Genomic DNA, 18,743 nt, shown 5'->3' with positions numbered 1-18,743 from the left:
GAATTCATTCCATAGACCAATCTGGTCTCAAACTCAGAGATCCACCTCTGCGTGTGTCACCACCACCCGGATATTTTCGATAACCTTCTAACCATCCTCCATCTTTCTCTCTCTCTCTTTTTTTCCGCCTCCCTCTCGGGGAAGTACGGAAGTGCAGGAAATTTTGGGTGATGGGAACAGGCTAAGGATCCAGTTCCCCAAAAGGCACCTGCCCTGCACTCCTCGGCTCTTTCAGGGTTTCCCACCTGAAGTGAGGGCCCCCATGATAGGGTTCTCTAAGGGATCAGGCCTTCACTTACCTACTTCTTTAAAACTATGGAGAGCATCCTTGTGGTGGAGGGAGTCAGGAGTCTTTGGCCAAACACTTGTAATTGTCTTTTGGAATTTTAGGTCAAGATATGTCCTGTGACAGTCAACGTCTTACTAGACAGCTTTGCTTCCGGTCTTGCACTCTGGCACCCCACGTGACTTCAGAGAGAGATCCTGAACAGACCTGAGCAGACTTAATGAAGTGCCCCGTGATGCTTAAGTGAAGTTCCTCCGGTTGTCCATCCCATCCCTGAGTACCTCCCCTCCCCCACTACCACCCAAGCCTCAGAACAGTTCCAAGCAGCTGCAAGGATCTCCTTTCTGACCAGTGAAGCACCCCTGGGATTGGGAAGACATGCTCCAGATGTAGCCATGACCAGCTCACAGCTTTCTGTTTCTGTCGCCGGTGCCACACAGTCATTTCTAAAATCAAAGTGGGATCTTTCTTTGATATTATTTCCTAGTATAAAAGTGCTGGCTGGTGGCAAAGCCCAGAAAATACAGAGAAGGGGAAAAGGAAAAAGAAAAAAAAATAAGGCAGCCAGATTTGAAACTCAGGTTTTCTCTCCTTTCAACATCTGCACATGTAGTCTTTAAGCCATTTTTCTATGTAGGCATGAGGTTTAAAACTTCTTTTATATTTATTTATTTATTTATTGGAGGGGTGGGCACACATGTGGAGGTCAGAAGACACGTGGGAACCAGCCCTCTCCTCGGTGGATCCCAGAGATCCAGCTCATGTCCTCAAGCTCAGGGCCAAGTGGCTTTACCTGACGAGCCATCTCACCGGCCGAGGCCTGGGGTTTTAATGTGGTTTCTGGCCTGGTTTTCTATTTGATGCATATTTTTGTAAATAGCTATTATTTTGCTGAGACTGTTTGCCTAGAATTCTCCCACATCTGGAAAAGAAGTAGTTAATGCCTTGGAGGACGCTTTCCAGGGCTAGGGGACACAATGCGGTGTGTGGAGCTGTTCAAGGCCCCGGGCTCTGGCCCCACCACCATTTACCCCACATGTTTTCCAATTTCCAGAGATAGTCAAGAAATCCACCGAGTGTGGTGTGGTGTGGTGTGGTGTGGTGTGGTGTGGTGTGTGGTGGTACCCACCCGTCAATCCAGTGCTCAGGAGGCTGAGGCAGAAGGATTGTAAGTTTGAAGTCAGCCTGGAAGAACAAGACCTCCTCTCAAAAGACTCAGAAGAAAAGAAAAGAAAGGAAAAGAAAAGAAAAGAAAAGAAAAAGAAAAGAGAAAAGGGAGAGGCTTGCCCCGTGGACTGCAGCACTTTTGGCTGCCCTGGCTGGAGACTGTTTACGCTCCCACTATTTTCATCTGCAGAAAGGCAATGCTCTGGGCAATGATCCTGGATTCTCTTCTGTGAGCACAGGGATGTGTGATCCTGAACATTCCCTTGTCTGAGGTGGTCAGTCTGTCTGAGTGGTCAGTCTGTCTGTCTGAGTGGTCAGTCTATCTGTTCGAAGTGGTCAGTCTGTCTGTTTGATTGGTCAGTCTGAGTGGTCTGTCTATCTGAGTGGTCTGTCTGTCTGTTCAAGTGGTCTGTCTGTCTGAGTGGTCAGTCTGTCTGCCTGTGAGTGATCAGTCTGTCTGTTTGAGTGGTCAGTCTGTCTGAGTAGTCTGTCTGTCTGAGGTGGTCAGTCTGTCTGTCTGAGTGGTCAGTCTGCCCGGGGTGGTCAGTCTGTCTGTCTGGGTGGTCAGTCTGTCTGGGTGGTCAGTCTCTGTTTGAGTGGTCTGTCTGTCTGTCTGAATGGTCAGTCTGTCTGTCTGAGTGGTCAGTCTGTCCATCCAGGGTGGTCAGTCTGTCCACTCAGGGTGGTCAGTCTGTCTGAGGTGGTCAGTCTGTCTGTCCAAGGTGGCCAGTCTGTGCCGTCCACCCCATCCAGCTCGGCTACCACTAGCAGGTTTCCATGGAGATTTCCACTCTGTGTGGCTCAGGGCACAGACTGCTGGCTGGCAGGAAATTAACTCTCAGCTCAGTCTGGCCAAACTCTTTAAAGGAAACAGCCTGTAATCTGTGACACAAGGGGAGCAGGCATGACACACACACACATACACACACACACACACACACACACACACACAGAGAGAGAGAGAGAGAGAGAGAGAAGGAAGGAAATTTACAGTCACTTTAGACTGCGCAGCAAGCAGGCAGGGAATTCCTTATCGTCCCTCTGACCCCCGGCCCCTAGACGGAAACATTTAGAGCTTGTGTGGTAAAACCAGTGTTTCCATAGAAAACAAGACAGAGTGTGCATGCGAGAAGGCTCTGGGCATCCAGTGAGTCATGCTCTTCCTAGTTCAGAGGCCTCTGATGCTTGCTGAGGGAAACAGACGTGTTGTCCTGAGAGGGGCTGCCGTCTGGGATGGGGACACTAGAGAGAGGCTGGCTGAGGAGATGTACACCAACACAACCTTGGCTTATTTACTCATGATGTCAGTTCTTATGAAACTATTTGTAGCTATTGGTCTAAAAGGACATTAGGCTCTAAATAGATGAGCTGTGGTTAACTTGCCTCTCCCCCCCTCCCCCATATTTTAGATGAATTCACTGACAATCCATGAATCCTGTTGTAATGTTTATCTTTCATATTTTTCATGTTTTTCTGCAGGGGGCAGGCAGCAGGGTCTCAACTATGTAGCTCTACCTATCCTGGAACTCACTATATAGCCCAGACTGGCCTCCAACTCACAGGTAATCCTCCTGCTTCAGCCTTCCGAGAGCTGGAATTATGGGTGTGTCTCATTACTCCTGTGTCTTAGCTTTTCTTGAGATAAAACTGATTTAGTTTTGGCAGGGGTTGGGTCCTACACTGTAATCTCAGCATTCAGGAGGCAGACACAGAGGATCAAGAATTTGAGGCTAGTCTGGGCTATATAGTAAGATCCTGTCTCAACAAATAGATTTATTCCCTTTCATTGAGAGCACAAATAACCTCTTGCTTTTAATTAATTTTCTCATTTTTACCTCACTGCAAAAATTAGGCAACCAATGAGTTTTCTGGGCTGCAGAGACGCGAGCACAGGCATATATTGCAAACCAACATTCCTGCCAAGGATACACTATATACACAACAGTTGTCACCACACAGCCCCAGTTTTCTAGGCTACATCATCTAGGTTTGCACAAGGAGACTGTGAGGTTCACACAACCACAAAATCAACAAACGCCACAGATCTTGGAACCCATTTGGTTATTATGGGACACATGACTGTATGTTGGGTTTAAATTAAAAGTAAGAGCTATTTCCCATTTCCAATGGTGGGCTGTGCGTCCATGCTGAAGCTGCTCTGACCTGCAGCCAGACCGGCCACGAAAGAGTATGAGGCAGGGGACGGGCTGGCTGTACCCCAGGTATGCTCTCTTCAGAGAAGTGGGAGCCAAGGTGGAGCACAGCTCTCTTCATGCTGATCACCCTTCCCAAACCCAGCAAAGTGCAGCTCAGCCCCTCTCCTGGGGCCTCTGCCCAGATCCAGTCATTTCCTTTTTAAAATTTTCTAATTTTTTACTTTTTCGTGACAGGGTTTCTCTGTATAGCCCTGGCTGTCCCGGCACTCACTCTGTACACCAGGCTGGCCTCAACTCAGAAATCCACCTGCCTCTGTGTCCCAAGTGCTGGGGATTAAAGGTGTGCGCCACCACTGCCCGGCTGGGCATTTCTTATACCCACCACAAACACACCGCTTCTTTTGTGTTGTTACAGCGAGGGCGCTTCACCCCCTCAGGCCCTGCTGCTAGGGCTAGGGCCTCTGCTTTCGACTGGCCCACATCAGCTGGGTTGGGTTCCTGGTAAGCAGAGGGTTTGCCTGTCCTTGTTGAAGCCCTGCTGGCGCTGGGTACCCAGAACCTTTATGATAGCTGTTCTCCTAGACTGATTTAACCCTTCATTCATAAAATACTAACTTTCCACACTGATTCCCTTCCTGGTGAAATGTGCTTTCAGGCCATTAACTCGTGGGCTTTACGCTTTCCTCTTTCAGTGCTGGGGATGGAACGCACGGGTCTGGGTAGCCAGCCAAGCGCTTTACCACCACCAGCATTCTCGGCCTCTCTCAGAACTTTATGACAGCCTTAACATCTTTTTCAAAAATTATTTTTACTTATTTATTTTCATGTGTATGGGTATTTTTTTCCTGCATGTATGTGTACTGCATGTGTCAGAAGAAGGCACTGGATGCTCTGGAACTAGAGTTACAGATGGTTGTGTGCCATCACGTGGGTACTGGGAGCTAAACACGGGTCCCCTGGAAGGCTAGTGAGTTCTAACCACTGAGACAGCTATCTCTCCAGCTCCAGCCTCGGGAGCTGAGAGGGGACAGGAGTAGCTTGGTGCTAGTGAATGTATCAACAAGCATGTATGAGATCCTGGGTTTAATCCCCAGAACCACGCATGCACACACAGTCCTGATATCAACAGCAAAGTGCGTTTATATCCTGCAGAAGGGAGGGTTTAGCAGCAAGCCCTGTGCCTGTCACCTTCACAGACCTTCCCTGGTTTAACTCTCAGCCTTAGGCTGTGAGATGGCTGTTATCTCATTACTCTTATTACCAACAAGGAAACCAAGGCTCACAAACCCACGTGTGAAGCAGATTGTGAAACTTCATTGAAAGATGCAGAATTGGGAAACTTACAGTAAAATGAAGAAGTCAGTTGGCGACAATAAGTTTGAACCCGGCCTTTATATTAAACATCAATTTTTTTTTATTAGAATATTTTCTAGATTTTAAAAATCGTATGTGTATGAACATTTTGCCTGCATGTGTGTATGTGCACCATGTACGTATGTATGTATGTACACCTACATATTTGTATTTGCCCGGTATCTGTTGATCTCAGAAGAGGGTGTCTGGTCCCCTGGAACTGGAGTTACAGATAGTTGTGACCCACCATATGGGTACAGGACAACCTGTGCTCTAACTGATGATTTATAAATATTAACCTGGGTTGTTAGATGGATACACAGACTGCTCTGGGGATGGGGAACCCTCAACATCACAATGGAGAGACTTACTCTCGCTCATTTTCAGCTCAATGAATTTATAAGATGTCAATCACCTGCCGCATCATCCTACCACATCCAAGCTCCTCCAATCCTAAATGCCAAAAACTTAACATACAACATTAAGTGCTGAGATGTTACCAAATTCAGCATTCCAGCATATCACCCAAATTGAGAAATGTACTTTTAAAAAAATCATGTAATAAAAACACCTTCTTTGTAGTTTGGCTAATTAACCATTCAGCCATACCAAGTCCAAACCTGCTTCTAATTAACACACCTACTCTGTAATGAACAGTCACAAAAAAGCATTAGGGGTAAACACCTTTCAACATCGGATACGCAGAATCTCCCACGCATCCGTCTGGCATGCCCCGGCCCATTTGCTTGCATGGGTCTCTGAAGAAGGATGCTTCCTTCTCTTGGAATGCATCCACAGCTGAACGCTGCACAGCCTTCCTGCAGGGACCGCAGACTCTCATAATTTGAATCTGTCACCATTCAAATGCTTCTTTGATTCAAACGTCATGAACACCCGCAGAGCATACCCGGGGCTCGGGTTGTGAGGTCCGGTGAGAATGCAGCTTGGGAATGAAGCAGCTTTACCTGGAGGTGGGGGAGTAGAGGGGGAGGGGCTGGGGCTTACCTGTTGGATTTGAGGGGATATCCAGGAGGGTCTTCAATAGCTTCATGTCCTTAATGTTGTGTATATAGATGGACTCTTCCAAGCAGACCAGCAGCCTCTGTAATCAGACAGAGCCATCAGGTCAGCCTCCCTAACAGAGCCCATGGAAAGGGACACAATCATCCCTGCTCGCTTTCCTGAGCCTTCACTGGACTCCATGCCTAAAGGATGGAGGGTTAGTGGAGCCCTTGGAAGGTCACGCTTATGAATGTGAACAGATATGGCCCACTTAGGTGAGCAGATGCTTAAAAGACGAGATCCTAAATTTCTCCCTTTTATCAAATTTTATCAATTTCTCCCTCCCTCCCTCTCTTCCCTCCTTTCTCCTCCCCTCTCCTTAGAATAAGACAGTCCAGGTTCAGGGAACCTCAAGGAACCTGTTTTGCTCCATCCCCACAGTCAATGTTGGTGGCCAAGCTCCCCCTCTGACGCAGGCTTCTTTATACTCTCTGATCGCCAGATCTTAGATTTTATCCCTTTCTCTCCATACAGGTTGTGCATCACTAATTCAAACATTCCAAAATGCCCCAGTGAAGTTACTTTGAGCAGTGATGCTTGAACCCTTAGACTTTTTAAGATCTGGTAACGTCTGTGTAAATATTTCAAAGTATGAAAAGCAGAGATCTGGTCCGAAAACAGTTGGCACCATTATGTTTGGTGACCTGTCCCAGGTCCTTTCCCCTCCCACTCTTCTCTAGCCCCGCCTCTCTAGACCTCACTCCCCACAGTCCACAGCCTTCATCCCACTCTCTACCTCTTCAGCGGAATGCCCCTTGAGCTCAGAGCCTCTTCCCAAGGTGGGGCCCTATTTAAAGCACTGTAGCTAGGACAGAGCACCAGAGCACCCTGCAAGTGGAGGTGGGCGCTGTGTGGAGGTCCTGGGAGGGCGCTCACTTCTACAGCTCTTTCTATATCCCAAGTAGCTGCTTCTGCCCCTGCACAGCCTGACTCAGTTTCCCCAAGGTCAGCCTTGCTCAGCCTGGGAGAGCATCGTTCCCTCACCGACCAGGCTTTACACTCTTCCTGGAGACTGATCTGGGGTGTCACTGAACAAAAAGACCCAAGACATAACTATGCACATTCAAGTTTGTGAGGCTTTGCTTTTGGGCCAGACACTTGGAATCGGAGGTTCACCCGCGGGAAGGGAAGATAACTAATAAGAAGGCTGCAGACCCTCCTCCAGGAGAGCTGTGTTTTCTCAGTAAAGGGAAACTGGGGATTGTACCCACGGCCTTGCATATGATAGGCAGCTGCTCACCCATTAAGCCACATGGCCAACCTGCTTTGTATCTTGTATTCTGACATAGGGTTTCACTGAGCTGCTAAGGCTGGCCTCAGACTCACTCTGTGGCCCAGGCATGTTTTACACTCATAGTCCTCAGATACCCAGGAAGCTGGAACAACAGTGCAGAGACACCTTGACCCTCCCCGCACCCTGGCCCCACTGCAGACACTCTTCTGTATTTAATTTAAAACTCTGGCCACAGTGCTAAGTCTGTGAAGGAGAAGTAAAGACAATTCTAGCTACAATTCAAAGTTGGGATTAAGGAGATGGCTCTGTGGGCAAAGGGACTTGTTCATGTCGGAGGACCTCAATCCGACCCCTGGAACACACATAAAGATGGAAGGAGAGAATCAACTCCACATACAAAGTGGCCCTCTGACCTTCACATGTTCTCTGTGACACATGCACAGCATCTTCCATTACACATACATGCACGCGTGCATGGGCATGTACACACACACACACACACACACACTCACACTCAGCAGTTAAGAGCTCTTGCTGCTTTTGTGGAGACCTGGGTTCAGTTCCCAGCACCCACATGGCACAGCTGTCCTTAACTCCAGTTCCAGGGGACCTCATGCCTTCTCCTGTCCACCTTGGGCACTGCATGCCTGCGGGGCATGCACATAAATGTGGGCCGAACATTCACACACAGAAACCAGTGTTTTAAAACCCACTTTAAAATAAAATTTCAAGATGGGTGACAGATACTGCCACGTCTCTGGAAAGTAGTCAGTCACCTGGTCATTTGCCAGCCACACTATGGTTTGTTTTTATGTTTTCTGTGTTTTTCTGTTCTCAGTTTCTAACAGGCCCTGGTATCTCCTTCCAGCCCTGCACCCAGTCCCCAGGAGAGCGTGGCCCTGACAGGTGCATCCTGTAGGACCATCACTGCGTTCCGGCTAGTCTGACGCAAACAACGTGTGATTTCAGTGCTGTTGGCTCTGTGGGCCGCTCATCCGGACCCCACTGGGTCACCACCATGCAGGCCAGAGACAAGAAGGAAAAGAGAGGGAAACAGGAAATTCAGGGAGGGAATGAGGAGGTCCTTGTCCTGAGTCCCACAAGAGCAGACTTCCGGGACAAGTAGCAAGCTAGAGACTGCTCAGCCACACCCACCTCGCCTTCAGATAATCATTGCCATTCACCTGGTAGCCCAGGCTGGCCACAAACTCCCTATGCAGCTGAGGATGACTCTGAATTCCTGGATTTCCCATCCCCACTTCCCAGAGCTGGGGTTACAGGCATACCTCACCAATTCTGCTTTTCTATGGTGCTGGAAACTGAACCCTGGGCTTCGAGCATGCCAGGCAAACACTCTGTCAACTAAAACTACATCCCTGGCCCACTCTGACTTTCACTCTATGTTTTATAGATAATTAATCCTTTTTATCAATTAAACAATTAGATAATTGAAGAATCTGTACCATGATGTAGCCTCAAAGGCTTCAATCTAATCAACAGGAAACAGATGGTTAAATAACTATAAAAGCTTCCGCCGGGCAGTGGTGGCACACGCATTTAGTCCCAGCACTTGGGAGGCAGAGGCAGGCAGATTTCTGAGTTTGAGGCCAGCCTGGTCTACAGAGTAAGTTCCAGGACAGCCAGGGCTACACAGAGAAACCCTGTCTGGAAACAAAAAACAAAAAACAAAACAAAACAAAAAGCTGGCCAGGTAAAGTAGTATCCATTAGTGGACACTACTATTTACAAGATGGAAGGTTCTGTAACAAAATTTGCAACAGGTCTGAAGACACCCTTGAGCCAAGAACCCCACTTAAAATCCCTCAAGCAGGAAATTCTCAAGTTGTCCTCCCTTCTCTTACAAAGGCCTCAGGCTTCTCTTCTGTCTCTTGTCTGCTCCTTGCCAGTGAGTTTCCACCTTCCGTTCCGGTGGTCGTTTTCTGTGAACTTCAGTGGATCCTCAGTCAAAAAAGCTGCTTGACTAAAGCAAGGAGGCAGCGGTGACCGCAGCATTTGGGGAAGTTTGCTTTAAGTTCCAGGCTAGCCTTGGCTGCTGACTGAGACCATCTCAACAAAACAAAAGTAACAACAGTCTTTTCCTTCTCAGAGACTTAACAAAATATTTGGACTCATTATTAAAAAAAAATCAATTATAGGGTTGGAGAGATAGCTTGGTAGTTAAGTATGCTGGCTTCTCTCGCAGAGGATCTGAGTTATGTTCCTAGCAACCACAGGGCAGACCACAAATATCTGTAACTCTGTTCCAGGTGAATTCAGCGCCCTCTTCTGGCCTCCTTGGACACTGCACAGATGTGGTACCCACATATGCTTACGAGTAAGCAGAATACTCATACATAAAATAAAAATGTCTTAAAAATTTTTAATTAGCACTTAATAGTTCAGATTCAAAAAGGAGAGGAGGAGGAAGAAGAAGAGGAAGAAGAGGAGGAGGAGACAACCACTGTCCTTAAGGGATGTCAGTTTGCCCATTCCCGGGAAGACTGAACAGAATACTTAACAGCATATCCCAGGAAGGGCCTCTTGGTTTATCCACTTATTTAACAGTTAGGCAGGAAACAAACCTTCAGGAGCTCTCTCCCATCAGGTTTCATAGTGATGAACACAACTACCTCAGTCCCTGCTCTCACGGGACATAAAATCCAGTCACTCCAGGGAGACTGTGCTAACACGTTAAACACATCCTAAGTGTTAATGCTTTTAAGAGGCCTATTGCATATTTGAGATGAGAGTAGTTCCTTTCAGCAATAAAAACACTGGAAGAATACATCCTTAAGGGCTAGATGGACAAATGTGGCTCTAGCTCAGTGAGAAAGCTCTTGTTTTACATGCAGGATGCCCTAGGTTCCCTGGTGTGGCAGGGAAGGGGTGATGTTGGCTACAAAAGCAGAACCGTGAGGCTGAGTAGTTGGCCGACCAGGAAGGGTCACATGGAGAGAAGAGGGTCAGTCACCTAAGGATTTCAGAGCAGACCCAGGGGGACCACACCCTAGTCTCAGGTATGCCGTTCTTAGAGGCAAGGCCACAGTGCATTATAAATCTTACTACCTATGGCCAAAACCAGAAGGGCTCTTCCTCATTTTTAGGATGTCCTGAGGCAGTTCATAGGACAGATCAGCCGGCCAGCCTGTCCCAAGAGGAGGTGCTGAGCTTGGCCAGGCAGTGGCTATGCTGGAGAGAGAACCAAGAGACAGAACGACTCAGGAAGATGCACAGGGGAGATGCTCTTCACCCATGATCCCAAGCCTGCTGTTAAAAGGTCTGCTACATTATCTTCAACATTTGATTCTTACTTTAGAGACTTTTATTTTATTTTATTTTTTTAAAAGACAGGTCTCATGTAGTCCAGGCCAGGCTCAAACTTGCCATATTGCCAAAAATGATGACCTTCTGGTTCTCCTGCCTCCGCCTCCTGAGTGCTGGCATCACGGCTCCCTCCTGAGTTTATCCTGATGTGACAGGCTCACACCCCCATGCTGCTGTGTCTGTGGGTGCTGGGGATCAAACCTAGGGCTTGGCACGTGCCAGATAAGCATTCCACCAACTGAGCTACACCTCAAGGATGCTCATATTTAAGGCTTTATTGCATTTATTTATTTGTGTCAGTGTGTGCATGCACGTCTTGCATATGTGTTTGGTCAGAGGACAATTTGCAGGAGTCAGATCTCACCTCTAACCATGTGTGTGGCAGGGATTGAGCTCAGCTGACCAGGCGTGGTGTGAGCTATTTAGCTAACGCAAAGACACCCATCTTTAGAGATGGTTTTCTTCTGCTCCAATTAGCAGAAGGCTGGATGCCTTGGGCGGTCGGTGTCCCACCTCCTCACCTGTCGGTTGAGCCGAATAGACAAGATGTTGCTGGAGTAGTTGTAATTACAGATCTCAGTGCCTTTCTTGAAGTGGTACACGTTCATCTGCCGCGGTTTTGTGTGACTGACCACCACGACCAGGCTACTGGAGAAGAGGCGCTCCACAATATACACGTCAGGGATTTCATCTGGGGAGGCGGGAGGAGCAGAAGTGAGGTCACACAGACGTCCTCTGAGAGAAAGACTGGCCTTTGTGACACCAGGTACCACACAGGCTAATTTACAGGATTTGGGTCTTGTTTCTGGGTACTCTTCATCAGTAATGACCCACGTTGGGATCCCGGCCTCAACAGCAAGCTTTAACTGTCTCTGGAGATAATGCTCCCAGGGACCTTCCCAAATACCTACAGCAAAGAATATGCTAAGGACTAAGATTCCAGAGCCACCTTGAACACCACAGCATGGTATAATTACTCATCACACACACACACACACACACACACAGAGAGAGAGAGAGAGAGAGAGAGAGAGAGAGAGAGAGAGAGAGACATACACACACACACACACACACAGACACATACTCACATACTGATTATGTATGTGCATTTGTGTGAATACCACAACACAAATAGTGGCGGTCAGCAGAAACCTTGCGAGAGTCGCTTCTCTCTCTGCACCAGAGTCCTGGGGAATGAATTCAGGTTGTGAAGCCTGGCATTGAACAACTTTACCACTAAGCCACATTGCCAGCTCCCTCCCTCTTTAAGACAGAATTTTGCTCGATAGCCCAGGCTGGCCTTGAACTCTATGTCTACTTCAGCCCCCTGAATGCTGGGTTTTACAGGTGTGCACCCCCATATGTGTAGTACAAGAAAATCCTTCTGTACTTAGAAGGGAAAAATAGCAATAAGCCCCAGAATACCACAGACAGGCCTTTGGTGTCTTCCTGAGGCCAACTTGTCAAGTGTCTTTCTTGTTTATAGGAAATCCCACCAGACATATGACATGTGACGTATACTCAGTAAAATACTCACCAAAATGATATGATTATAACAACATTTTACAAATATATTAGGGGCCTAGGGTACAAGAGATGGATTGGTGGGTAAAGTGCTTGTTCTGCATCATGAGGACTTGAGTTCAAAGCCCTGTGGCCTATGTCAAGCTGGGTGTGGTCGCGCAGGCCTATAACCCCAGTGCTCTAGGAATGGGAGGTCAAGGCAGGAGAATCCCTGGAAGCTCATGGTCCAGTTGGCCCAGGATACACAATGGCAGACAACAAATAGACTGTCTCAGATGAGGCGGAAGATAGGGATGGGCACATGTGAACGACTACACACCCTCTCTCACACATCTCTGTCACACAGAGAGCAAAAGCAAATACAATGTAAATACAGTAGGAGCCCCAATTATTATTTACCAAACCACTTTCTTTCCAGAAAATACGGAGGTGAAATATTTGTCACTATGGCAACAGCATACATTATTACCCCTGAGAAAAGTCACAGTCACATTTCTGAGTGGAATTATTTTTCATACTCACTAGAAAGACTTCTACATCTTCTGTATGGGTTATGTCGATGCTCATGTTACACCATTCAAACATATAAAACATGTCCTTACTAAATAAATGCACAGTGTCACCAGAGACACTGACAGCCAAAAGAAGCCACAGGTGACTTTTGGGTTGACAATGCCATATACTGATCATCATGAGCACAAATATATAGAAAAGTATCAACACTATGAATTCAAACAAGGGCTTTCTTCTTACAAAGAAGAAAATGTCACCCAAGTTATTGCCAAATTTCAATAAGAGCTCTATTGTAGCTTTTGTACGAGACAACAATAGCTTGTATTCAAATCTGCACAACACCGGCTCTTTGGGTTGATGGCTAAGACAGAAATCAGAGGCTCAAGTCTGAAGTCTAGGGCTGGGATGTAGCCTTGGTCATCCAGAGCTTATAAGAGAGGCCCTGGGGCTCAATCCCCAGGTCTCCAAAAAGAAGAAAATTAAGACAAGGAAAATAAAAAGAAAGATTAACATCTAGACAGAGAATTTCATATCCCCCACAACAATCCTTCTTACACACATTAGAGAGCACATGCACACACATAGACACAGACACAGACACAGACACACACACACACACACACACACACACACACACACTTACTGCTTCCGTGGACTTGGTCAAGTTGCTCCACAGAACTCAGAGAAAACAGCTTGTAACCGGCCTTCGTTCCAATCGCCAGGGATCTGCAGAAGACAACGATAACAGAGGAATGACAGCAGACAGCACATCCCTTTCCCCCGGGGCTGCGGTGCAGGTAAACACACATCTTCAGGGCTGGGATCTTTGATAGCTTACTCAAGACAAAGCATGCTCTGGCAGACATACATTCATGAAGGGAAAAGGTCAAAGGCGACTTCTTAAGAGACAGAAGCCACTTGGCTGTCACCAAGAGACATGTTAAAGCTCCCACAGATCTTGTTTTCCCAGCAGGGCAAGCACAGGAAAAAAAAAAGAATGTTTAGGAAGTCCTTGTATCTACACCTCCACAATGCTTGGGGGAGGCAGCCTTGTCATTTGTTTGGGAAGACCTTTACGAGAGGATGAGCTATTATCCTCATATGTGCACATGCTCACATGTGTCCGTGTATGTGTTCACGCATGTGCAGGGTTAGGGGTGTGTGCTGGGTGTTGTGCACCTGTCAAGGGAGCTCAGTGGATAGGGAAGGCTGACTGACTAGCCAGCCTCAGGGAGAGATCTGCTAGTTTCTGCCTCTCATTAATTCATTGTTGTTATTATTACTACTAATCTTACATACATTCTGAGGATCGAATCTGGGTCTTCTCATCGACTTAGCTACACCCCAGCCCCAATTTTAACCCATAAATAAAAGGAAGGCCTAAACCAAGTGGGCTGCTTTTTTTTTTTTTTCTTTTTCCCTCAACTTGATGCAAGCTACAGATGATTCTGGGAAGAGGGAATCTTGACTGAGAAAAAAAGGCCTGCCCATCAGACTGGCTGGTAGGTGAGCCTGTGGGGGGATTTTCTTGATTAACGAGCGAGGATACGAGAGAGGACTCGTCCTGCTGTGTGTGGTACCGTGCCTGGACAGGTGGTCCCGGGTTGTGTAACACAGCGAGCTGAGTGAATCACAACATGCAAACCAGTAAGCAGCCCTCCCCCATGCGTCTGCTTCAATTCCTGCCTCCAGGCTCCAGCCTGGAGCTCCCACTAGTACTTCCTTTCAAGATGGATGGGAAGCTATGAGGTGAACTCAGCCCTTTCCTCCCCACATTGCCCTTGGGTCATGAAGTTCATCAAGGCAACGAAAACAAACCAGGTATCCCTGGTGACACAGTGACAACAAAGGAGTAGCCAGGTGTAACCACAGTCCTCAACAGCTAATCAGATGGGCAGGCAGTATGTTCAAGGCCAGCCTGGACTATGTGACAAGACTGTGTCCCCAAAAAGGAACCCCTAAAAACCTAAAATCCATTTAGGACTGAAGCTGATACTAAGTTAGCAGATGTTTGTTTTGTAGGCATGAAGCTCTGGGGTCTGTACCTAGCATATATTCAAGGCCAGCCTGGGCTACATGAAAACTCTGCATTAGAAAACAAAAACCCAGACTAGTACTACTCCAGACTATTTTAGAGTTCAGAGATTTTCCTTTACAAGTGCTGGTGTCTGTGGTGCTGGATGCCAAACCCTAGTCTTCCAAGGTTGAAGAGCTAAGGCCTAGAACCCGAGACCTTAAAAGCTGATTAAAAACTGGCACCCTAGGAAAGAACAAATGTTTGTATAGAAAAGGGAATTGGGAGGGGGGAGGTCATTCGACTTTTTTGGTAACACAACAAGAGCCTTGGGATCCGGGCTTGTAAGTTGCTTATTTTAATATGATGCTTCCCTTGAAGAGTGAATCTTCGCTTGCTGTGATTTCATCTAATTTGGATTAGATGAAGAAGCTGGACTGAATGGTCTGAAGGCCTCATTTCAACACCGGCATTTGGTTTTTAAAGTTTCTTCTTATAAGTATAGACACATTTAGTAGCCGTCTGAAGACTTGTAATTAAGGTGAAAAGCTTGTAATTAAGGTGAAAAGATACTTCAGAGCCCTAAAACAAAACTAAAGAGATGTGCAATCCCAACATTGGGGAGATGAGGCAGAGGCAGGAGGATCTCAGTTGGTTGAAGGCATCTAGGGCTACACCTAGCGATCCTTTTTAGTCCCCCCCACCTAAAAAACAAAACAAAACAAAACAAAGCAAGCCCCACCCAAAACCAACAAACTAACCAAAAGACTTAACAATTTAAAGAAGGTGTCAGGGGTTGGGGAGAGGTTTCAACCATAAACTTGGCAATCTGGATTTGAGCCCCAGACTCCATGTAAATGTGAAAGGAGAAGGTCCCCAAAGTTGTTCTCTGACCTTCACATGCATACTGTGGCCAGGGTGCCGCCTACCCCGTCCTGTGTACACACACACACACACACACACACACACACACACGGTTAATAAAGAAGTTCAAAACCATCATTTCCAGGTGCAAGTCCTGATTTCGGAACAAATGGGTTTCTTCTTTGTTTCTTCATTTTATGCTTGCCAAAGAGTCTGTTACTCATGCTGCCTCTGAGGGTGTTGGTTTGAGTGGTCTCTGTGCTCTTGCCTCAGTAGTACCTAAGATTCCTCACAAGCAGCCACACTCAGTCCAGAAAGGTCGGATGTGTGAGAAAAGTGCACGAAGACCACTCCTTTGCTTTAAATGGCTGCTCTATCCCCAGAAAAGACTCCCTATTAAGGAATTCAGATTTAGATCTTATTTTATCTGTGAATCCTTTCTGTAAAAACAGAATTCTCATTACTACTCATAGAAGTGGAATTGGAGAAAATCCCAACAAGTACAAATACAGCTCAGGGGCCTAGCCCAGTTACAAAGCATTAGTGTGGTGGACACTGGTAAAATGTGACTCTCTTCCTCTACCCTCTCTAGAAAGACTAGATCTCCAACTCAGCTCACACGTATAGAAAAAGACATATCAATTCACCTAAAGGCATCCAGCAAAGAAGATGATTTATTTTAAAATTCAATGTCATACCCTCCACGGCTCCAAGCAACTGACTGTGACAAGACCTTTTATTTATAGGCTAGGCAGAGCTGCCCAGCAGAGCCTTCATCCAGAAAAGCAGAGTTGACAGTGGGGACAGAGGAAATCAACTTTCAAAGCACCTTACAGTTTTGAAAGACAGCATTCTTATCCAGCTGTTACTCTGTATTATTTAATAACTAGAGTAGACAACAACGGTTGTTTTCCAAATCCAATAATATCACAAAGTGTAATTTAGATGATTTACTACTTGTAAGCAAACTACCCCCCACCCACAACCCGTGTTCAATTGGGAAGGAAAACATTGTCTAGCATTTCAACAGACATTCTGCTGAACAGTGTTCCACAGACGGTGCAACAGTACACTCTTGCAAAAGTTTCTTACAAAACTTCAGAATTTTATCTATTCTATCATGCATTTAAGTCTCCTCTTAGGAGATAATCCTCAAAACAACTCAACAGGTTACAACAGCTTTATAAAACAAAGACATACTAATTCCAGTGCCTGCAGGCTGGGATATAGCTCAGTGGTAATCTTTGCTCACAGTGATTGAGACAGTGGGTTCATATCCTGCAGGCACCCTACCCTGTCCTGCTAACTCAACCACACTAGAAAATGGGACTGGACTTGTCTGGCATGTATAAAGACCCGAGTTCCATCTCCAGCACTGTATAAACAGAGTGTGATGATACTCCCTGTAATCTCAGTATTCCAGAACAAGAGACAGGAGGATCAGAATTTGAAATTCATCCGGATTACATGAGACAGCCTCCAAACAAAAACAAGAAAAAAATACCAAGAAAATGCCACCAGGTACTACACTTAAGAGTTTGTGCATATTACATGTCTATGGCTATTGAGAGATGTTGTAAGATGTACTTTTTTTTTTTTTTATTGTGGGTTGTGGTCAGAGGCAGCCCGAGGGTCACTCATCTGGCCAAGCTGTCGAGTTACTGGATTACATGATTACACATACAGATTTTTCAAACAAAGACATATTGTTCAGAGCAGGGGTTTTCAAACAGAAACACAAAAGGAATGAAGACCAGGGCTGCTTATGGCCTTAATTACACCAACGAATGAATGTTCAATATTAGCATAGTTCAGCCAGCCAGCAGCCAAGGCACAAGCCCGAAGCTGAGTCCAACCAAACAAGGAACAGAGCAGAAACTGGTACAGCCGGAAGTGGGACACTGGGAAGTGGTCATCCCTGCCCTGATGCTTCAGGGCTCCACATTCCAAAGAGATTAATCCATATGGTCCCCAGGCTGGCTTCCACAAAAACAGGGAAGGAAACAGTAATTCGCGTCTAAGATTCAAGACTCTGGCAAGCAATCCCTTGTTCGTGGACCAAAGTCTAAATGTTGACCATCATAGTGAAACATTAAAAATCCACTCAAAGGCAACAGGGTGGAGCGCCTGCTTCCGGGATGGGAAGCTGTCTGGGGCAGAGAAAGGGCTCCTGAACTTCCAGGAGATTCCAGGGACTGGGTGGACAGTGAGTAAACTCAGAAAGACAAATAAAGAAAAGCTTCCTACGGCCAAAGCGACCAGCCAAGATGCCCAGTGCTGGAGCTGGCCGGCCACAGGGATAGGCTGCCTGTTTGTCCGAGGCCCTGCCCAAATGCCACGTTGAGATATTCAAGGGCAAATTGTAAAGTTTTTCTCATCTTCCCGACCCTCGCATCCTCCCTCTTGAGTCAAGTTGCACATTCCTTCCTCCCCTCCCCTTTGTTTTGGTCCCCGATCTCCCTTTCGGTCACTAGTCCCACACCAAGTCCCTCCCCCACATTCAAGGTCCCCTCCTCCGCCCTCCTTGCTGACTTCTTTGGGTCACCCTGGCCGGCTCTTTCTGGAAGGCGCTGGTTGGCAGTCGTCTGGGTGGGTTCAAGCCCCACTGCCGAGCAACGCCGCAACTCAGGCTGCCCTGCCGAGGTACCATCGGCGCGCAGGCCCCAGCTAGCCACCAGTTGCGTTACAGGACAACACCCTTTGGTGGCGACATTCTGTCCCCCACTTCCCTGGTCAGGGGCTGACGCCGTGGCTTACGTGCAGTCTTGGTTGAAAGAGAAGCAGCTGAGCGCCGCCTCCACTCGGCCCGGAGGGGCATCTGTGGCTTCGGCCTCCATCGGGGGCTCGACCCGAGAAGCCGCAGCTCTGAGCGGGGGACAGCCACCTCAGCAGCCCGCCCGCGCCGGCTCCGTGGGCCGGCTTGCCGCGTCGGTCCCGCCCCGGGCTCTCCTCCAGACAGACCCCGCCTACTCAGATCCCACTTAGCCCCGCCCCTCCATCGTAAGACCCCGCCCTTGCACAGCTCCGTCCTAAACCATCCAGGCTCCGCCCCCGATTCAAGTACCGCCCCTCTCGGCTCTAGCCCAGCCTGGGACCTTTAGGTCCCACTTAGCCTCGCCCACTCCAACTCCGAACCTAGCCCCACCCCCTCACAATCCTAGCTCCGCCCCGAGACAACCAGGCCCGCCCCTATCCCCGCCTATCTATTTGGTAGCCCCGCCCCCTCCCCAGCCAGTCCCTGTCCCC

General features: G+C 47.5%; 1 protein-coding gene across 1 annotated transcript in view; it reads right to left on the bottom strand.

Annotated features, from left to right (window-relative positions):
* Wipi1 (WD repeat domain, phosphoinositide interacting 1) overlaps positions 1-18,443 on the bottom strand; it is a 36,518-nt gene extending 18,075 nt beyond the window's left edge. The window contains exons 1-4 of the mRNA XM_052194737.1: positions 18,255-18,443; positions 13,263-13,345; positions 11,104-11,273; positions 5,968-6,064 (exon numbers count right to left, since the gene is read on the bottom strand). Of these exons, the coding sequence (XP_052050697.1) occupies positions 5,968-6,064; positions 11,104-11,273; positions 13,263-13,345; positions 18,255-18,334 (430 nt within the window). The 5' untranslated portion in view covers positions 18,335-18,443. The remainder of the gene's footprint in view (positions 1-5,967; positions 6,065-11,103; positions 11,274-13,262; positions 13,346-18,254) is intronic.
* Between the last annotated feature and the right edge of the window lie 300 nt (positions 18,444-18,743).

Source organism: Apodemus sylvaticus, chromosome 10 (genome assembly GCF_947179515.1).
Source record: "Apodemus sylvaticus chromosome 10, mApoSyl1.1, whole genome shotgun sequence".
Classification (NCBI taxonomy): Eukaryota; Metazoa; Chordata; class Mammalia; order Rodentia; family Muridae; genus Apodemus; species Apodemus sylvaticus.
Note: the sequence above shows the minus strand (reverse complement) of the source record. Positions and strands in the feature narration are given on the sequence as shown.